This window comes from Glycine soja, chromosome 8 (genome assembly GCF_004193775.1).
Source record: "Glycine soja cultivar W05 chromosome 8, ASM419377v2, whole genome shotgun sequence".
Lineage (NCBI taxonomy): Eukaryota > Viridiplantae > Streptophyta > Magnoliopsida > Fabales > Fabaceae > Glycine > Glycine soja.
This window is the reverse complement of record NC_041009.1, coordinates 22,701,212-22,720,031: the sequence shown is the minus strand read 5'-3', so window position 1 is coordinate 22,720,031 and position 18,820 is coordinate 22,701,212. Positions and strand designations below refer to the sequence as shown.

Sequence of the window (18,820 nt, the reverse complement as noted above, 5' to 3'; positions counted from 1 at the left end):
AAAACCATTATTGTAATTAATAAAACTATTTCTCCTTATTTATTTAATTACAAAAATCTCATTATTTTCCTAAAACTCTATTTATTTTTAAATAAAATCATTTTTAATTTATTTTATGAAAAATGGGGTGTTACATCTACTGAATAACGCCTATGTAATGATCATTGTAACTTGTTACATGATAGTGGGTAATGAATTGTGAGTGTGAGATGTTGTGCTATACTAGAGATGTGTTGTTCTAAACACATAATTAATGTGAAAGTGTGGAATGTGATTTGTGATTAAATCCTTGGGGACAAGTGATGTTATGTAATATGAGATTGTTCTTGAGGCCAAAGCTAAAAAGAAATAATGTTTTGTCTTTAAAGTTATTTTGAGAAGGCTTATGATTTGGTGAGATGGGACTTCCTTGCTTACATGTTATATAGGTAGAAATTTTGCTCTAAATGGATCCAATGGATTTGGGGTTGTTTAAAATCGACATTTATTTTCATTCTTGTAAATGAAAGCTTGACGGAAGAATTTGTGGCAAAGAAAAGGCTAAGACAAGGGAATCCCTTGGCACCATTTCTTTTCTTGGTGGTGGCGGAGGGTTTAAGTGGTTTGGTTAGAGAAGCAGAAGATAAAAAGTTGCTTAAGGGGGTCCAAGTGGGAAATAGGAATATGAGGGTTACATTGCTTCAATATGCGGATGATACTATTTTTGCTTTGGAAAGAATGTTAGTGACTCTCTCATGGTGAAGATAATACTAAGATGCTTTGAGTTGACATCTAGCCTTCAAGTCAATTTCCATAAAAGTAGCTTAGTAGGTATTCATGTGGAGCAAAGGGAACTAAATATTTGTGCGAGTTTACTCAATTGTGCTATTATGAGAATTCCTTTTATTTACTTGGGCCTACTTGTGGGAGTGGATGCGAGGAAGATGTCAACATGGCAACTTATTGTTGACAAGATGCACAAGTTGACACCATGGCGTAAGAGACACCTATTTTTTGGAGGGAGAGTTTGTCTTGTCAAATCGGTTTTGTCCTTTATACCCTTGTACTATTTATCTATTTTTAAGATTCCAAAGCAAATGCTTACTTTGCTTAATGCAATCCAAAGAAACCTTTTATGGGGAGCTAGAGGGGAGGAAAAGAGGGTGTCTTAGGTCAAATGGGAATTGGAATGTTCACTAAAGGAGAAAGGAGGATTGGATATAAAAAATTTAAATATTTTTAATAGGGCTTTGGTAGGGAAGTAGATGTGGAGGCTTGTGAGTGAGAAGGGGGGCTTATGGAGGGAGGTATTTTTGGTGGCAACTACTTAGGGCACCTAACATTTTTGCTGGGACACTCAACAGTTTTTAAAAATGCTGAAATAGGTATTTTTGGTTATAAATAACAAGTTTCATTTTTCATTTTTGCAACGCCTTTTTTTTCCTACAAAATCTCACTCTGTTAGTGTAAGTTGTTCCCATTAGCCTCTTTTTCCGAGCATTTTTTTTTATCTCCGATGGTGTACGTGCATTGTTGATGAGAATACGGTGAAGTTGGGTGGTCATTCACCACCGAAGAAGAAGAGGTACGTAAATTTTTTTTTAGAAACATACGGATTGAAAATCCGTATGAGCCAACAATCCGTATGGCTCATACAAATCAGCAATCCGTATGAACCATACGGATTACTAATCTGTATGGGTTTTTTTCTAGAAAAATGAGATTTTTTTCGCCATTGATTCAGTTCAAACAACACCAAAGCAACACATTCATTCAATACAAGGAAGCAATACATTGATTCAATACATTCTTACAACCAAAACAATGAATCAAGCAAAACAGAAAACAAAGGATAACTTACTTGGAAGAAGATGAACCCAACAAGAAGAAGCAGCAATGAAAAACATGTATGGAAGCAACCAACAACAAGCAGTAGCAAAGAAGACGAACCAGGAAGAAGAAGAAGAAGAATAGAGAAGAAATGTGCGTGAGAAGAATAGAGAATAAGCAATGTGCGTGAGAAGCAGAGGAACAAGAAGCAGAGAAGCAAAGGACAAAGAAGAAGTAGAGGCAGCGCGAGAGAAGAAGTGACTCATACGGACGAGTCACTGTTCCTTTTTATATTAAACGGGTGAAGAGCATTTTAGCTTTTTCACCTAGGTTGTTGGGTGTCCCAGCAAAAATGTTAGGTGCCCAAATCAACACTCTCATTTTACACATGAATAACCCGTTTAAAAAATGGGCCATTTTTCTTGAATTTTTACCCATGTCGGTTAGGCTTGACAAATGAAAGAACCCATAAACAAAATCATTAAGTTTTATTGAGTATGAGTGGGTATTTGGAACCCGATTATAACGGATATAAGTTAAAAATAATTAATTAATTTATTATTGTAAAAAAGGTATTGAAAAATTTGATTCATTTATTACTCATTAATAAGATTCATATCTAATTTATTGGCTATCCATTTTATAGAAAGATATTCAACTGATCCATTTAAAGTACATGTATTCTATTTTTTGAAAAAAAAAATATCTCATAAAATAAAGTTCAATACTTGTAAGCAATCATTATAGAGTTCTAGATTTGTCTTTTAAAGACCTACATTCAGTTTTTTTTTTTAGGAAGATCTACGCTCAGAATATTGAACCACTTGATGTAATGAATTATAAAAATATGTTGGATAATTTATTATTACTAAAATAAAAAATAAGTCTGTCAGGGTCTCACAATCAAATTTAAAATCACTCAACAAGTGATTGATATGAGTGATATTAAACTCGATTTTTTTCAGTAATATTTCAGATTTAAATTTTATGGATAAAAAAAGTAATTGAAAAAAAAATCCTCTAAAAAATTATTTATCACTAAAATCGATGTATATTTTGTATCAATAATATAATTAAAAAAATTAAAATCACCTAATCATCCATTGAAGTCGCTATTTGTTTTTTTTTTTCCTCGAAAAGCGACTCACCTTGAATGTTGCCTTATGTTTCAAGAAATATACTTACAGAAGAAGAAATATACCATAATCAGCAACAAAATTGGTGAATAATTCTTTTGTTTTTAGTATGTGATTTTCTTTCCCCCCTCAATTTGTGGGGTTGGGGGCATTCATATTTATGCGACCCGGGGGAGGTAGATAATGACCAGCCATAATCTCATTTAACAGCTACCAAATTTATTTATCATATTCAGTGATTAAAATTTGACCCCCTCTATCTCTAACTAGTGGGAATGGTTGGCATGTTAGTATGTGTGGCTCTCATTTCATGTGGGATAACATAAAAAAGGAGTACGTTCAATTGATAATAACCAAGTTAGTCTAGCAAAGCAAATCTAGCTGCAAACGATGTCCATTAGTGTGATCTCCACAATCTTTCCACGTTTCATAACATTTCCTCAGTTTTGAGCCACATGTTTTGTCCACACAGTCACAGCTATTCCTGTCAAAAGGGTCATTGTAATTTCGTGTCACGTCGATCTACACAGTGACCGTGCTGTGCATATCTTTATTGTCGCCAATCCCTGAAAAAATTTGTCAGTGCTTATCTTAATTAATTGCATTCCTCTCAAAGTGCAGTGCAGGCCTTCTAAGATTTTGACTCATTTTCATGAAGAAGGATGGACCCATCACATGCATGTATATGGGTCACAATATTTTCACATTGAAATTCAGTGAAAATACTCTCTTCAAGTTTATAATATTTTCGTTGTACGTAGTAATGCATATGCATGATTATCACGTTGAAAATAAATTAAGTAACACAAATAATCCAAGGCTTTAATATTGCTCAAGTGCTAGTGCCAGACAATGCAAACAGAACCTCATAATAAATACATAATTGGAATTTGGAAATAATATATATGTATTTTCCAGATATAAAAGGCATTTAGCCACATAGTGTGGACTTACAATTATCATTAGCCACCAGATATTATCAAATACTAAATATTAAAATAAATATTTAAGCATCTAAATAAGAAACCATTATAATAAAAGATTCCTTTAGTGTCAATAGGAACCGCGTACATGCTCTATCTAAAGTCCAAGATGCTATGACATGAGATGCTGATCCCAATAGTCATTCATATTTGTTGTTTAGGATTTTTTTTTATATAGAATAAAATATTTTACTATGATTGCCGTTGTTTGTATTTTATCAAAAATAGTAATAAAGATCTCGATCGAGTTTAAGTATTACTAGCAGTAGCAGACATCGATTAAACCCTTAGAATCACCAATACGTACTTCAAATTAACTGTTGTCTATAGAGCGAGGTCCGAAATTATTGAATACTTTTAGATACTTTAAAGTAAAATATCAAAATATTATTAATATACTAATTTATATAATATAAACATTTTATTCTAATTTATGGTTTATTTTTCTGTATGCACACATACATATGCCCTCGGACAAACTTCGTTGTATATATTAAAAACTATCATATAATAATTTTAGTATTAAATTAGTCCCCATTAATATATCTTCATTTAACAAAAAATATTTGACAGTATAAGCATTGTAAGTATAATTAAAAATATATAATTCAATAGTATAAATTGTTAATATATAATATTCGTGCAAAATATTAATATACTCCGTTAGTGTAGATTTATAGTTTATACTAATAATTTAACTCTTGTTAAATATAAGTTACATAATATCTTTTTACTTTGATACGTTACATTTTTAGTAATTTTTTAAGTTTACAATATTCTTATATCAGCATCACATGATGATATCCATGTATTAAGTTTTTATCTTGGCTTTCTTTGTCAAAATTAAACGACGCGTGAGACTGACCTTCGAAAATCTTTTCCTTTAACAGGTTTAATTTGACAAATTACAACATTAATAAAGTTCCCATGTAACTCTATCGATTTGGTGCCAATGTGGTCCTCAGAATCATGATGCTCTAGACTCTAATCTTCCAACAAAATCCAAAGATTTACAGTTGATCTACTGGAGACAACATTTTTTGTAAGTAGGAAAGTAAGGGGAATTTAGGAACTAACCTTCTCCTATATACTTTTAAATTTTTATATAGTGAAATACTCCTTCATTCGAATTTTACTTATACATACGTACATGCTATATTTGAACTTACAAATGAAATTAATTAATCACATTTGTTCGTAATACTTATTATATATAATCACTTTGAATTACCAATCGATATTAGTTTAGATCGAATTTCTAGTCTAACTTACCAAACGTCGTAGCATACTTGCTTGTGATCTTTGCAAACAAAATGAGTCTGTAGTCAACAACAAAAGAGAAAGGGAAGCAAAAAGGATACAAAGAAATTTTAGTAAAAAAAACAAACATAGAAAATGAGTATTACTTCTCTATATACATGAATCTCTTTGGAGAGTCTATCATGATTGAACTTTGAAGGCAAAGAAAATTTGAATTAGCCCCCCTCTCCCCCACAAAGTAAATATTCGAGTGTGATTGGGATCACTAGGGAAAGTTACGTCCATTTTTATTTTTTGTTGGAGCAGCAATTGACGAAAAACAAAACCTCTTTAGTGACCCACAAGCCATGTGAGGAGAATAGATAAGGGTCAGCGTCCTAGCCAGGACCATCAACCCTTTGTGGTGTACCTGTATCCTAATCTAATGGCTTCCTACGTGGCACCTTAATACTCGATATTATAATTTTCCCTAAATATTTCTGATTCATGCATCTCTTATATATATATATATATATATATATATGCTGTTGTGGTCGATGCATTTAGTTGGCTACACGTCATCATAGACTCTGACATGTGACAACTACGGTAAATAAGGTTGAAACATGTCAGCATTGGGGACGCTGACGTGTTGTACTGTGCTCAAGTTCGAGTGAGACCTTGTTCTGTGTTAGATACGCTGTGTTTGCAGTTTACTATTTACTCCCAGATATTTACGGCAAATTGCTACCATTAGTTTTCTTCTTTTGTCACTTTTTTCAACTTAAACCAAGTTGCACTTTATCAAAGAGATTACATCCACTAACATAAAGTAACTGAGGTTTATGTTTTTATGGTGTGAGTGTGACATGTTTTAAATTTTAACAAACTATTTTTTTTATGAAACTTATTAATAAATTTCTTAAAAGCATTGATTAAGAAAATAATAAATTAAAAATAGTATTAAAAGCATTGTGCGATCCATATGTAGTTAGGGATGTTAAAACGGATTAAATCAAGCAAGTAAACTCATTTAACACGCAAAAGGAAGTTGGGTTGGGTGGTTCAAGCCTTTTAACTCACATAATTTGCCAACTTAATGGGTTAAGGGACAAGTTAGAATGGGTTGAGATGAACGGCCAAATTAAGTTTGTTTTTCCTTTTTCTTTCTTGTATGCTTTGATGAATTTCTTGGTTAAATTGATTTTATTAGACACAATTTTTAATTTGTGAACTATTATGAATTTTGTTATTTTATTATTTTATTATTTTGCTCTATCTTTATTTAACATGTGATGATAACTTCTAAAAAACAAATATTTATGCCCAGACAATTTGGTAAGATAATATTTTTGTGATTGTGACATTATAATTAAACTGTTTATATTCATTTATTTATTTGGTAAGTGAACTTCTGATCATGAATCATTCATTATTATATTTTTGTAATTCTTATTTTTTGTAATTTTTCACAGATCAATTCAACTTGTAATCCCACAAAAAATAATTTGAGTAAAGATTTTTAACCCAATATTATTCAACCTAGCCCAATTCTTTGGTAAAGGCGAGTTAGGTTGACCATTAATTGAAATTCTTACATGTAGCAAATTGACTCCATCGACTGAGATACATACAACTTTTTATTGTTTATATATTTATCCTTTATAATGCACAAGTTAAAACACTACATATAATTCTATTTTGAAATTTAAAATACACAATTTGAAGAGTGAGTCACTCTCTCCACTTTCTCATCTGGATGTGTGTTTTATATATTATTCCCATGACCAACAAAAAAACATCTCTAAAAACTATCTTAAACTACTCTCATTTTTTTATCTTTATATTTGATTTTTTAACTGTCTCTCTTTTAATTTACCCTCTTATATCTATGCCTTTAAATTGAATTTATATAGTTTATTTTTAAAAAACTATTAATAATTAAAAATAACCTTATATCACAATTTAAATTGTTGATTATAAATTTAAAATACAATTTATAAATTCAAACATATTTATTATTGCCCACACAAGTTAAAATTATATAAAATAAAGATTTGTTTTATATAATAACAAGTTAAAATACTAATTAGAAACAAATTATTTTACAAGAGTACGCTCTTACAAATTTATTATTGCCCACACATTGTCTCCACCGATAACCAAGAAAATAGTAACACAACATCCAGCAAGTTTCTATCTTGCAATACTACACTACCCCTTGTGCTGTCAATTGTGTCGTCCCTCAACTTGTCTACCACAGTACCTATATACTATGCTATTCGCGACGCCTTCAAGCCACCTACCAACCTGGCAAACCCAATTTTTTCTATTAAATCTTGGTTTTTTCCTTCTCATTCATTCCACTGTACCTAACTACGTACGACCAACCTAAATCAATACGAGGAGGGAATTGTAACATAAAAAAATACCAACAAACTATTATTTGTAAATTCATCCATTAAGTAACCTTGAATCTCCTCAACTAAACATAGAAATTATTAGCTGATCACTATTTAATATTCCATTCTCCAATTGAATGCTCCTAATTATGTTACATATATCTTGAATACTTATTGGCTTACATTACTGACATGTTATCTATCTCAAGATTCAGGGGATAACTAAACTCATCAGTGTTTCAATATGCCAATTAGTCTTCCCCCATTCCTGAACGTAACTTGCTATTAAGGGTACATAAAAAAAAAAAAAACAAAGCCCATAGAAAACCTTTCGCATTACCTCTCTTTTTTTCCTAGCCCCTCTTCGTTACATTGAACCCTAGCCCCTCTTGCATGTTCTGTGAGTGAACACATTGACATTGAAGCAACGTAGCCCTTTTCGTTGTTCTTCCATTCGATCAACCTGATGATGCATGTGGATGACTCTTCTTACGGCTCGAAGTTCCTTTGAATCAGGGAGTTTGTGAAGAATAAGGCTTTCTCCATGGTCCTTACAATTAGGTTACTCACTTACTTACTTAGTTAGGTTAAGCTTTTTTTAGGTGAAACAATCTTCGTGTAGTGTCGAAGAGATGTGGCGGGTACGATATAAACTTGTTTTAGTCTCTGCTAGTTGATTCAAAGACAATTTTTGTCAATGTCATAAAAATCCATGGTTTATTATATGTGGCTGAGGACTAATTGTGGCATTTCACTGCTGTAACTATCATGTTCCGCATTGGTTTAAAAATAAGAACAATTTGCTTCAATACTGTATAAGAAAACACAATACGCTTGGCTTAAGGAATTTGCCTATTGTTTCTATTTTGTTATTTGGTATATGATATTGATATTAATGTTCTGTTGCTAGATGTAATTTATATCACAAATTCACAATGTCATATCCTGCACATAGGTTGTATTTCTTTAACTTTGGTGAGTAGTAATATTAGTCAAATTTTTTACAAGAACTTTCTGTTATTGAGTCTAATAGAAGGCTAGATGTAGTCATTTCTATAACTTATAAGCTAAATGTAGGGCTTGTTTGGATTGGAAAAATGTTTTGCTTGCATTTCCATTTTCCTGTTTTCACTAACAGTTATAAAAAAAATAAAAAAGCCATCTTATTTTTATTTTTTTCTCTATTTCCACCACTTCCAGTACAAATATTCAGAAACAAGAAACAAAATGATAATAAGGTGACATTTTTGTTATTATATGTGAAAACAAGAAATACAAATAGAAAAAGTTTTCTCCAAATGGAACATGTCCTAAAATATCTTATTGGATTATTTTCCATTAGATGATTACCTAAAAGCAAAGGTAAAGAGGATGAGTTTTGAACCAGTTTTTGCACTAGCATGGTTGAGCAGGGGAAACAAGATTTAGATTTTGTTTACCTTTGAAAACTATCATGAATACCATTTTTGTGAGCTTGCAGAGATAAATTTAGGAGTAGCTTGGATTCCCCTGTATTGATCTTTTAGAAGCTCCCTTAACAAGTTGTTTTGTGCAGTAAACTTGAATTAGTTTCATCTTTCAAGTGAGGAACTCTTACTGCTAGCAAGTAGCAAGTTAGTCTTTTATGTAACCATAAGTCTCATCACAGTACATGGCCTTTCATAATTTTTTTTTTTTGTCATCAATGGGTACTGATTATTGAGTTTTGGATGATGAAGTTATTTAAGTAATGGAACTTTGCTACTACTATTCTCTAAATGCCCTTGATGCATTGTGTTGTCCAATGGTTCCTGTTTCCTTATAAGTGTCTGTATATAAGCTTTGGAACTAATTTTAGGACAATGTACAGATTCATGAAAAATAAATATATATGGCAAAGATAGAAAAAAAATATATTGCAGGCTCTTTGAGGGCCCTGCTTCCTCCCACCCCAAAACTAACCTTACTTTTTCTCTTCCCCTTTCTCACACTCCACTACCCCTTGTACTGCCCTCCCAACAGAATTCTCCTCTGACTCATTCTCTTTCTGCCACTTGTCCATTTCATTAAGCTGCACATTCCTATTGTTTGTATTCTGTGATTTCCTCATAACCTTTGAGGCTTGATTCTCTGCTTCTCACCTTATTTCTCCTACAGTATACCTTAGTTATGACTTATAAAAGGTCTATCAAGAAATAATTTATTAGAGCTTCTATAGTGCACAAATTTATCCTTTTGCGACTTTAATTTCTTGAACTGATGGATTGTGTTGTGCAGAAGTATACAGTTGGAAATCCTGCTCCTGTGTTGTATATTCAGAATTTGGCAAAAGATGTGATTACTGATGATTTCTATTTTATATTTGGTGAGCTCTCAAGACTCTTATTGGATTTAGGTTTTGTTTAATAGTCTTCACTTGCAATTTGAATGCTTTATATCTAAAAATGAAATAATGATATTATAAAAAAAAACAAAATACCAAGATTTTCATATTATACATTGTATGAATGTTAATAAATGTTAGGAGATTGAAATTGATACCAGTCTCAAGCAGGTTGAAGATAACATTTTTGAAATATGTCATATCAACACCTTCCTTTTTCTTTGATCTTTCCATATTGCAAAGGTCATCCTTTAACATTGCCTCCTATAGTTAGAATATTTGAATCCAAATGTAAAATCACATTAGAAATTTCAGTTTTAAATAAACCTAAAAAATTAGTCCTGCAATTAAAGAAACAACATTTAAAAAAATTAGTCCTCCAATTAAAAAACAACATTTCCATGGGTGGTGGTGGTATAGCTGTGGAGCCACGGAAGCAGCACCCCATGACTGCTTTCTATTTCTTGTGAGCTATGTTAATCGAGATAAAGTCTTCATTGCTGTGGATTCCTTTGTTTGTTGCTTTATTCTATTCCTGATGGCATTTTTAGTTATTCCCTTTTAAATTATCAAACTTATTTTTTGTAAAATTATCAATACAAGTATATATATATATATATATATATATATATATATATATATATATATAAGTCTATATCTTACACAAATAAATTGTGACATTCATGAAAAAGTTATTGTTATAAATTACAAGTTACTTACATAAAAAAACTAAGAAAAAGTAGGATAAGTCGTACTCATAGACTTTTCCATGCATTTAGAAACTACACAAGTTTTGATAAATAGAACAAAATTTTATTAATTAAAAATATATAGATAAATTTGATTTAATTAATAAAAACTATTTCAGTTTCTAAATATTTCATATACCATTACAATATAAGAATTAATTTAAATATGAGCTAACATGATAAAAATATGAAAGATATGGATAAAAAAAAGGGGAGACTACTACCCAAACCTATGTCATCATCACATTGGTTTACCCTTTTTTCTTTGGTAGTTCAACGGAGGGTCACCCCTCCAACAAGAAAAGGTATAAATATGGAAACTTGTCTCCCTTTTTGGATTGGAGAATTTATAGAGGAAATCGACTTTTACATTTCCAGAAACCACACCATCATATAGCCAAAGGTCCCAAGGAGATAAAGTCCAGTGGGCTTTCACAGTTCCTAAACATAACACTAAATCCATTCTTTTAAAATAATTATATTAAACTTCATCATAATGATGAAAATACAAATTATATATGTGTGTCTTTTACAAGTAATTAAATGAATTTTTTAAATAATCATGCTACCTTAAATCTTTATTATTTATATACTAGTTGAAAACAAGCACTACTTGTCTCAACTATCAATTTGTTTTATTTTTTTTAGTTTTATTTAGAAGGTGTAAATAAACACATTGGCAGAATTTTATTTTTTTTTAGTAACTGATTGATTCAAAGGTTTTTTTCAAAATTAGTTAGAGGACAAAATAATTTAAGAAAATATATACATTAAATAAGAATAATTATCTTTATTAATAATAGTTATAAGTAACTGACTGACTTGAATTTACCTATATATATATCATATAAAATTATTTTCTCACTATATATACTCCTATTAATTAATATTAGCATGTCCAAGTTTGAAACCATTTGTCTTGTTTTAACTACCATACGCCTTCTTTTATGAAACTCACAAAATATCTCACAATCACAAGAAAAAAAATGAATAAAAATTGGTGTTCCACACGTTAGAACCTCCATCATAGAAGGAATTGACAGCGTCAAAGGGTTGTAGGTCAAGCCACCCACACTTTGCTAGTTTTTAATTCTTTGAATTCGACCTAAAAGTTATTCACTACTAAAAACAAGGGCCTTTTACGACACTGTTTCTTTGCCAAAATCAGGTTAGTGAGGGTTGTAGTTAGTTAGGTTAACCATCTTTTAAGCTTTTATTAGGTTAAGCTTCGAACAAACCCAGTCAGTATCGTTCGTGGTTATTCTATACACTAATTTCAGTAATTTATATAAATTTCACACTTTTAACAATTCCATAGTTACTTTCTTTAGCTGTAGGTTTGGGAAAAAGACCCAGTAACATCCAACATTTGAGTTTTAAGATAAAGATAAAAATATAGAAAACAAATGAATCATATAATTGCCGTCAAAATTATAAATAAATGGGAAAACTTTAAGAATGACGTTGAAAATAACTAAGTGTGAGGGAAGTTCTTTTATTGCTGATGTTTGTTCCTAATGTTGGTCTGATGTTTCCTGATGTTGGTTGTAGGGAAGACGCAGGTGACAAATTAGTTGTTGCTGAACAATAGTTATTGGGCTGCAAATGGGTCAGTGCCAATTTCTTCATTTGGTCCGTGCCAATTTTTTCCTTTTCTGCATTTTGGTTTTTGAGTTAATAGAGCTTTTCTGAGTTCAATTTTTGCTACATTGTTCTTATTTTTTTGTAATTCATTTATGAACTTGTTTTTCTGATATGATTTTACTTGAGATAACACCTGCAAATGGTAACATATGTAACACATTGAATAAACAATGTTGTTTCCATGCATTAAAAATTAAAACTTATTAATAAGCATAATATTTTTTTTTGGATACCCCATGATTCAGAACCAAGACATGTATGTAAACATCTAAGCTAATAACTGTCTTTGAATGTCAAAGCAGACGCAACATTCAAAGACGGTTATTAGCTAATAATCGTCTTTGAATATCAAAGAAGAAGCAGCATTCAAAGACTGTTATTAGCTAATAACCATTTTTAAATGTCAAAGCAGACACAACATTCAAAGCCGGTTATTAGCTAATAACCGTCTTTGAATGTCAAAGCAGACACAACATTCAAAGACGGTTGTTAGCTAATAACCGTCTTTGAATGATTCTTATTTTCAAAGACGATTTTTAAAATAACCATCGTAAAAAACAATTTGATTTTAACGACGTTATATACAACGATGGTTTAAAATCGTCATTAAAAACACTTACTAACCGTCGTAAAAAACCCTTTTTCTAGTAGTGATAGTCAGACACTACGAAAAGTTGAATATTTTTTTGGTCATATGCTCATATATTTGGTATAAACATCTCTCGATCTTCAATATATACAAGTGTCAAGCATCATTCGGCTACAATTATAGTCAATAAATCTTCTTAAAAGGTAATTATTTGATTAGAAACTACAAAAAATTGAGTATTTTTTTGGTCATATGCTCACATATTTTGTATAAATATCTCTCGGTCTTCAATATATACAAGTGTCAAGCATCATTCGGCTACAATTATAATCAATAAATCCCCTTAAAAGGTAATTACTTGATTAGAAACACCTAAACAAGATTAAGAGACATACTGATAATCAAAACATGCAAACTCATAAACTCGAGGCCCAATTAGATCAGTATATAAAGGGAAGAGTCACAGGTAAAAGGATTGATTTTACTCTTGAGTATTCACTTGATATCATTAATAACTCTGAATCAAACCATTACTTGAGTGTTAAAGTGTCTTTTATAAGTATCTTTTATTTTCGATCTCATATACACCAAAGAAATATACAAATTATCGACAAAAGAACCATTCAGCATAAATAATAACCCTTTGACAGAAAAGTAAGTGTTCAATATATTTGTCACAACAACACTCCACAACATATAAGAGTTCCACAATTTCTTCTTAGGTGCTATTTGAATCTCTTTCTGCCATTGAAATCTACTACACATTTTACCAACATTTTCAGCCTGTGGGTCTGCCTCATAATTAACATTTGCCACATTGTAGTGTTTTGACCAAAAAAACCCATACATATTTCACTACCCTGGCCTTTGTAATCAATATATACATATTGTATGCATACCTACACTTGCCTAACACATAATTACCTATTTACAAGAAATTAGGATCATTTTTCGTATCAATTGGCCCAACCGCTAACTCCCAACTCCATTATCGTTGCCCTGGATAAGAAGTTATCTCTTGTAAGCCCCAAACACCACTCTAATTGTTTGCAATCATCCAATGCGTGGAGTACGCTACAAATTATATATTCCACTTCCTGGCCTATCAATTTGCCCGATTAAATGAAAATGTCAAAATAATCTAGCCTCACTACTGTTTTAGCAATGTAATATAAGAATACAGAACTCCCAAGCGAATATAAAACACAATCAAGAAAGAAAAAAAATATAATTAGTGAAGTGAGAGTGTGGAACCTCTCACGTTAGGCACACACAAAGTTCACTTCTCGCGTCAATAAAAAATGGAAGTCAACAAAAGTAGTCAACCAAGTTGTATGGGTTAATTAAAAAATGAAACCTTAGATAGGATTCAAATCCTTAAGTAGAACCAAGATCCTCCCTATAATTAGGAAATATAAACATCCGTACCCACATTTCATTCAGAATTTCGTCCCCTTTAGCCTTCGTTTGGATATATTCTTTTTTACTTGATCTGGATTCTTTATCGATCTACCACAGACATTCTCGAATGCACAGATTCTCCTGTGACTCAAAACAACAAAAACAAACTGAGTCAGTTCGCTATCACATAATAAAGTCCTAAAGAGGAAGCTGGAAAGAGGAGCACATGGTCTCACAATCTTCATTTCTGGATGTAATTAAACGCATCTATCCCCAACCCACGTTAGCACTTTCAAAACAAATTCTTAAGAGGTACGTTTTCGGCTGTCCCTTATTTTCATTTAAGAAATTTCGGCTCTTTAGACATTGAATTGAACTATTTAGTAATTAAGGGAACATATATGAATGCACCAAGTTATAGGATTTAAAAGCTTTTAGCATAAAAAAAAAAAAAAAGAAGCTTTCATTAAATACCTCAAAAGCATTTGCAATAATGGGTGTAATTAACAACGTTTTCTTTTATTGACCAATGGGTGTAACAACTCTAGTTTAATTTTGGGCAACTGGCATATGGAATATATAATAGTGATGACACATAAATATCTTTTAATGATAAAAAAAATTTAAGCAGACATTTTAAGATAAGAGACTAATAAGTAATAATAAGTGCTAGAGATGTTCTTCTAAGTATCCAGAGACTATTTTATAAAAAATCAATAAAAATAGTAAAAAAAATATAAAATAAAAAAGTGGATTGAAAATTACAAAATAACACTTTTTTTTTTTTATAATTTTTCAATCAGTGTTCTTAGAGAGTGTTATGTTCTCAAAGATATGTGCATGTAGCAGCTGTAAATGAAGATAATCCAAAGCAAAGGAGGTGACGTAGGAGGTACGTGAATTGGCCAATGAGCAGTGCATCTAAGTCAAGATATGACCCAATTCAATATTTCAACTCCATTGAAGTACCTTGGGGAGGGAAGGACAGACTCTGAGTCTCTGACACATGGCTAACTTGCATTGTCTTCCAAACAAACAACAAGCCAGGCCCAACGTACTTCATGTTAATCGTAACTATTTCTCCTGCAATGCAAGCTGGCTCCGCTTAATAAGTTTTAACACACCTTTTCCTAATATAAAAATACATTAAATAATACTATTATATTGTTATCATTCCTTTTTAAACTTGTTAAGAAACATAGATATGATATGATATAACACGAGTGGTAGTGTTAGTGTTAAGTGTTATCCTAAGTAAGAAATGAGAGAGAGGGTAACACCTTCCCCAACCCTAAAAGGGGACCACCTTAAGAGCACAGCCACCCAAAAGATAGATAATGTCCCAGCTTTAGACACCACTAAATTTCCGCCACGTGTCGAACAGAGATTCTCCGGCTCTCTCAACGCCACCAAAAACAGCAACAAGTAATAAGTAACAACACCATTCACTCACTAATCACAAAGTCATAAACACATTACATAACAACACTTCCTTCCTTACTTACTTTATTTCTTTTCTTTCTTCTCTTCATCAAAACACCACTCTGACAACACTAACTCCCCGAATGTTGGATGGAGAAGCAACAATGGGCACGTGGGCTCGCATGTGCGACACGTGCCGTTCGGCCCCCTCCACCGTGTTCTGCCGCGCCCACACCGCCTTCCTCTGCGCCACGTGCGACGCGCGCCTCCACGCCTCGCTGACGTGGCACGAGCGCGTGTGGGTGTGTGAGGCCTGCGAGCGCGCCCCTGCGGCCTTCCTCTGCAAGGCTGACGCCGCCTCCCTCTGCGCCTCCTGCGACGCCGACATCCACGCCGCCAACCCCCTCGCCAGCCGCCACCACCGCGTCCCCATCCTCCCCATCGCCGCCGCCCCCGGCAACAACGACGACGTCGACGATGCTGACTTGGACGACGATGACGAAACCGCTTCATGGCTCTTGCTCAACCCTGTCAAAAGCGCTAGTGTCCCTAACAACAATAACACTAATAATGGTTTCTCGTATAATGGTGAGGTTGATGAGTATTTGGACCTTGTTGATGACTGCGACAACCACCACTTTGCTTCTGTTGCTACTACTACGGACCATTACTCTCATCAGCACCAACATTTCGGTGTTGTTTCTCACAAGAGTTATGCTGGGGACAGTGTTGTTCCGGTTCAGCACCACCAGCATTTTCAGCTTGGCTTGGAGTTTGACAACTCCAAAGCTGCCTTCAGTTACAATGCTTCTGTTAATCAAAGTGTAAGCCTTCCAAATTCCTTTTTACTCTTCTTCTCTTTTTGTTTTCTATCTTTTCAAAATACGGTCAACACTAAAACGAGAACACTTTTCCACTAGACTCAACTCTCTAATGGGTGGTTTTGTTTTGTTTATTCATTTGAACCTCGCTAAGAGCATGTTTGATTTGCACTTAAAAATGATTTTTTTTTTATCCGTTGGCAATATTACTTTTGTCTCAAAAGTAATTTTGCAACTAATTCATTCATCTAAATCAAGCTCTTGAGTGGGGGAAATTGGTGTTTTTATTTAGGTTTGACTTGGGATGTGGAAAATACTATTATATACTACATGTTTCTTCTTTTGGGGTGGTGGTTTTCTTGCTTTTGGTCTTCCCATGACATGTTTTTGCCAAAGATGGATTCACAATTAAGTAGTTTCCTTTCATGGCATGTTCAGTTCAATGCCAAATTCAACTTTCTGGTTCAAGTTCTGTTCACTTTGTTTTTGACCTGGTTTATCTACATAATCTGTCTTTGTTGTATTGTTTGCCATTAATTTGACTTGTTCCGAGGCTCGCGTTTCATGTTTGGTTTAATTTGTACAGAAATGGTGTCTCGATTCGTTCTCCATCTTTTTTATGCTCTCTTTACCCTTTTTTTTCTTTTCACTTTTTCTCTTTAGTGGAAGGAATCTATGGCCAAATTAAGTATCATGCTTTCTTGCTATGATAAGATAGTTTTCCTCAATAAACATATAAAAACATTCTGCCCTTTTTGTGTTTTTTTATTTTGTTTTTCAAATGTTAAAGTAGGGATTTGGTCGTTTTTCATTTTTTTCTATATCCGATATGGATGCAGTTGCCTTTCCTTCATTAAAATTTATTCTGTAGTATATTCCTTAATTTGTGTCCTTTTTAGTTTACCAAGCAAGGAGCTAACAAGCTGTGTCACTCACTTGCTTGGTCCAAAGCCTTAAAACTTGTATAGATGTTCTTTCTTTGTCAAGAAATTCCCTCTACTTGTTCAGCTGATTCCATCAGTTGTGTAGTTAGCTAGAATTTGTAGTACCAAATATACAAACCAGAACCTAGAATCAATTGTTATTTGTGAAATGCCTGTTTTATCAAATGGTAAAAAAAAATGTCAATTATTGGTCTCATCAGCATCATAGATATGACTACTGGTACTGCTTAGAAAATTTATCTTGAACTCGTGAACATTTATTAACTAGTATCTGTTTCCTTTTTCATCGAAATCAGGTTTCAGTTTCATCAATGGATATTGGTGTTGTACCTGAATCACCGATGAGGGATGTCTCAATTGGCCATACAAGAACCCCCAAAGGGACAATTGACCTATTTTCTGGACCTCCCATTCAGGTGCCTTCCCATTTTTCTCCAATGGACAGGGAGGCCAGAGTCCTAAGGTACAGGGAGAAAAAGAAGACAAGAAAATTTGAGAAGACAATCAGGTATGCCTCAAGGAAGGCCTATGCAGAGACTAGACCCCGTATAAAAGGTCGATTTGCCAAGAGAACAGATGTAGAAGCTGAAGTGGATCAGATGTTCTCCACAACACTAATTACAGAAGTTGGATATGGCATTGTTCCCTCTTTCTGAATATGCTGTGTTGAACAAATGGCCACAAGATATCGAAGATGCTAGAGGATCATGATCAATAGAAATGGCTACCACTTGTGTACTAATAATGTATTTTTTATGTAATCTAATTACTTGCAGTTGTACTAATCGGATGCTTTATTATTTTGTTTATTGTCTTTTGAATGAAACTTGTACTTGTAAATACAGTCCATGTATTAAATTATTAAATTACAGTCAACATATCTTTGAAAAAAATTTATTTTCTCAATTTCTATCATGGTGTGTAATTGCTAGAATGATAACCAACCAATAACTTCTATTTGTGTTATTTGGTCATTTCGTTTAGGTACAATTTCTTCAATCAAATTTAAGTATTGAACCGAAATTAAGGGACCGATACTAATTATCTTCATTAAACATCATTCAGGTACACTGAACTTGACTGTAGTTTGAGTTTTGGTTGTCATACTCATGATCCTGATCAGATTACAGTAAAAAGAGGATAGAAATTTGAAGAAATGAATCATAACGCATATAATTCCTTAATCATTTCTTTTCCCTTGGAAGAATGTCAAAGGCCAAAGCATGTTAATTATACCTATGTTTCTCTTCTCTTACTATTTATGTTTGCACTGTTCATCATTCCTCTGCATATAATTCCCGTATATCATCGAGAGATCA

The 18,820-nt window shown here is 32.7% G+C and overlaps 1 protein-coding gene across 1 annotated transcript; it reads left to right on the top strand.

Moving 5' to 3' along the window:
• The first annotated feature begins 15,760 nt into the window (after positions 1-15,760).
• Positions 15,761-18,411, top strand: LOC114422784 (zinc finger protein CONSTANS-LIKE 2). The gene is made up of 2 exons (XM_028389312.1): positions 15,761-16,560; positions 17,798-18,411. Exons 1-2 carry the CDS (start codon positions 15,880-15,882, stop codon positions 18,155-18,157), a joined length of 1,041 nt encoding a protein of 346 aa, XP_028245113.1. The 5' UTR covers positions 15,761-15,879; the 3' UTR covers positions 18,158-18,411.
• Positions 18,412-18,820: the final 409 nt, after the last annotated feature.

Bases quoted from the DNA above. Each gene is read 5' to 3' on its own strand.
- LOC114422784 (XM_028389312.1), top strand. From the start codon at position 15,880: ATGTTGGATGGAGAAGCAACAATGGGCACGTGGGCTCGCATGTGCGAC. The intron at 16,561-17,797 runs GTAAGCCTTCCA...CATCGAAATCAG, and splicing joins ATGCTTCTGTTAATCAAAGT to GTTTCAGTTTCATCAATGGA.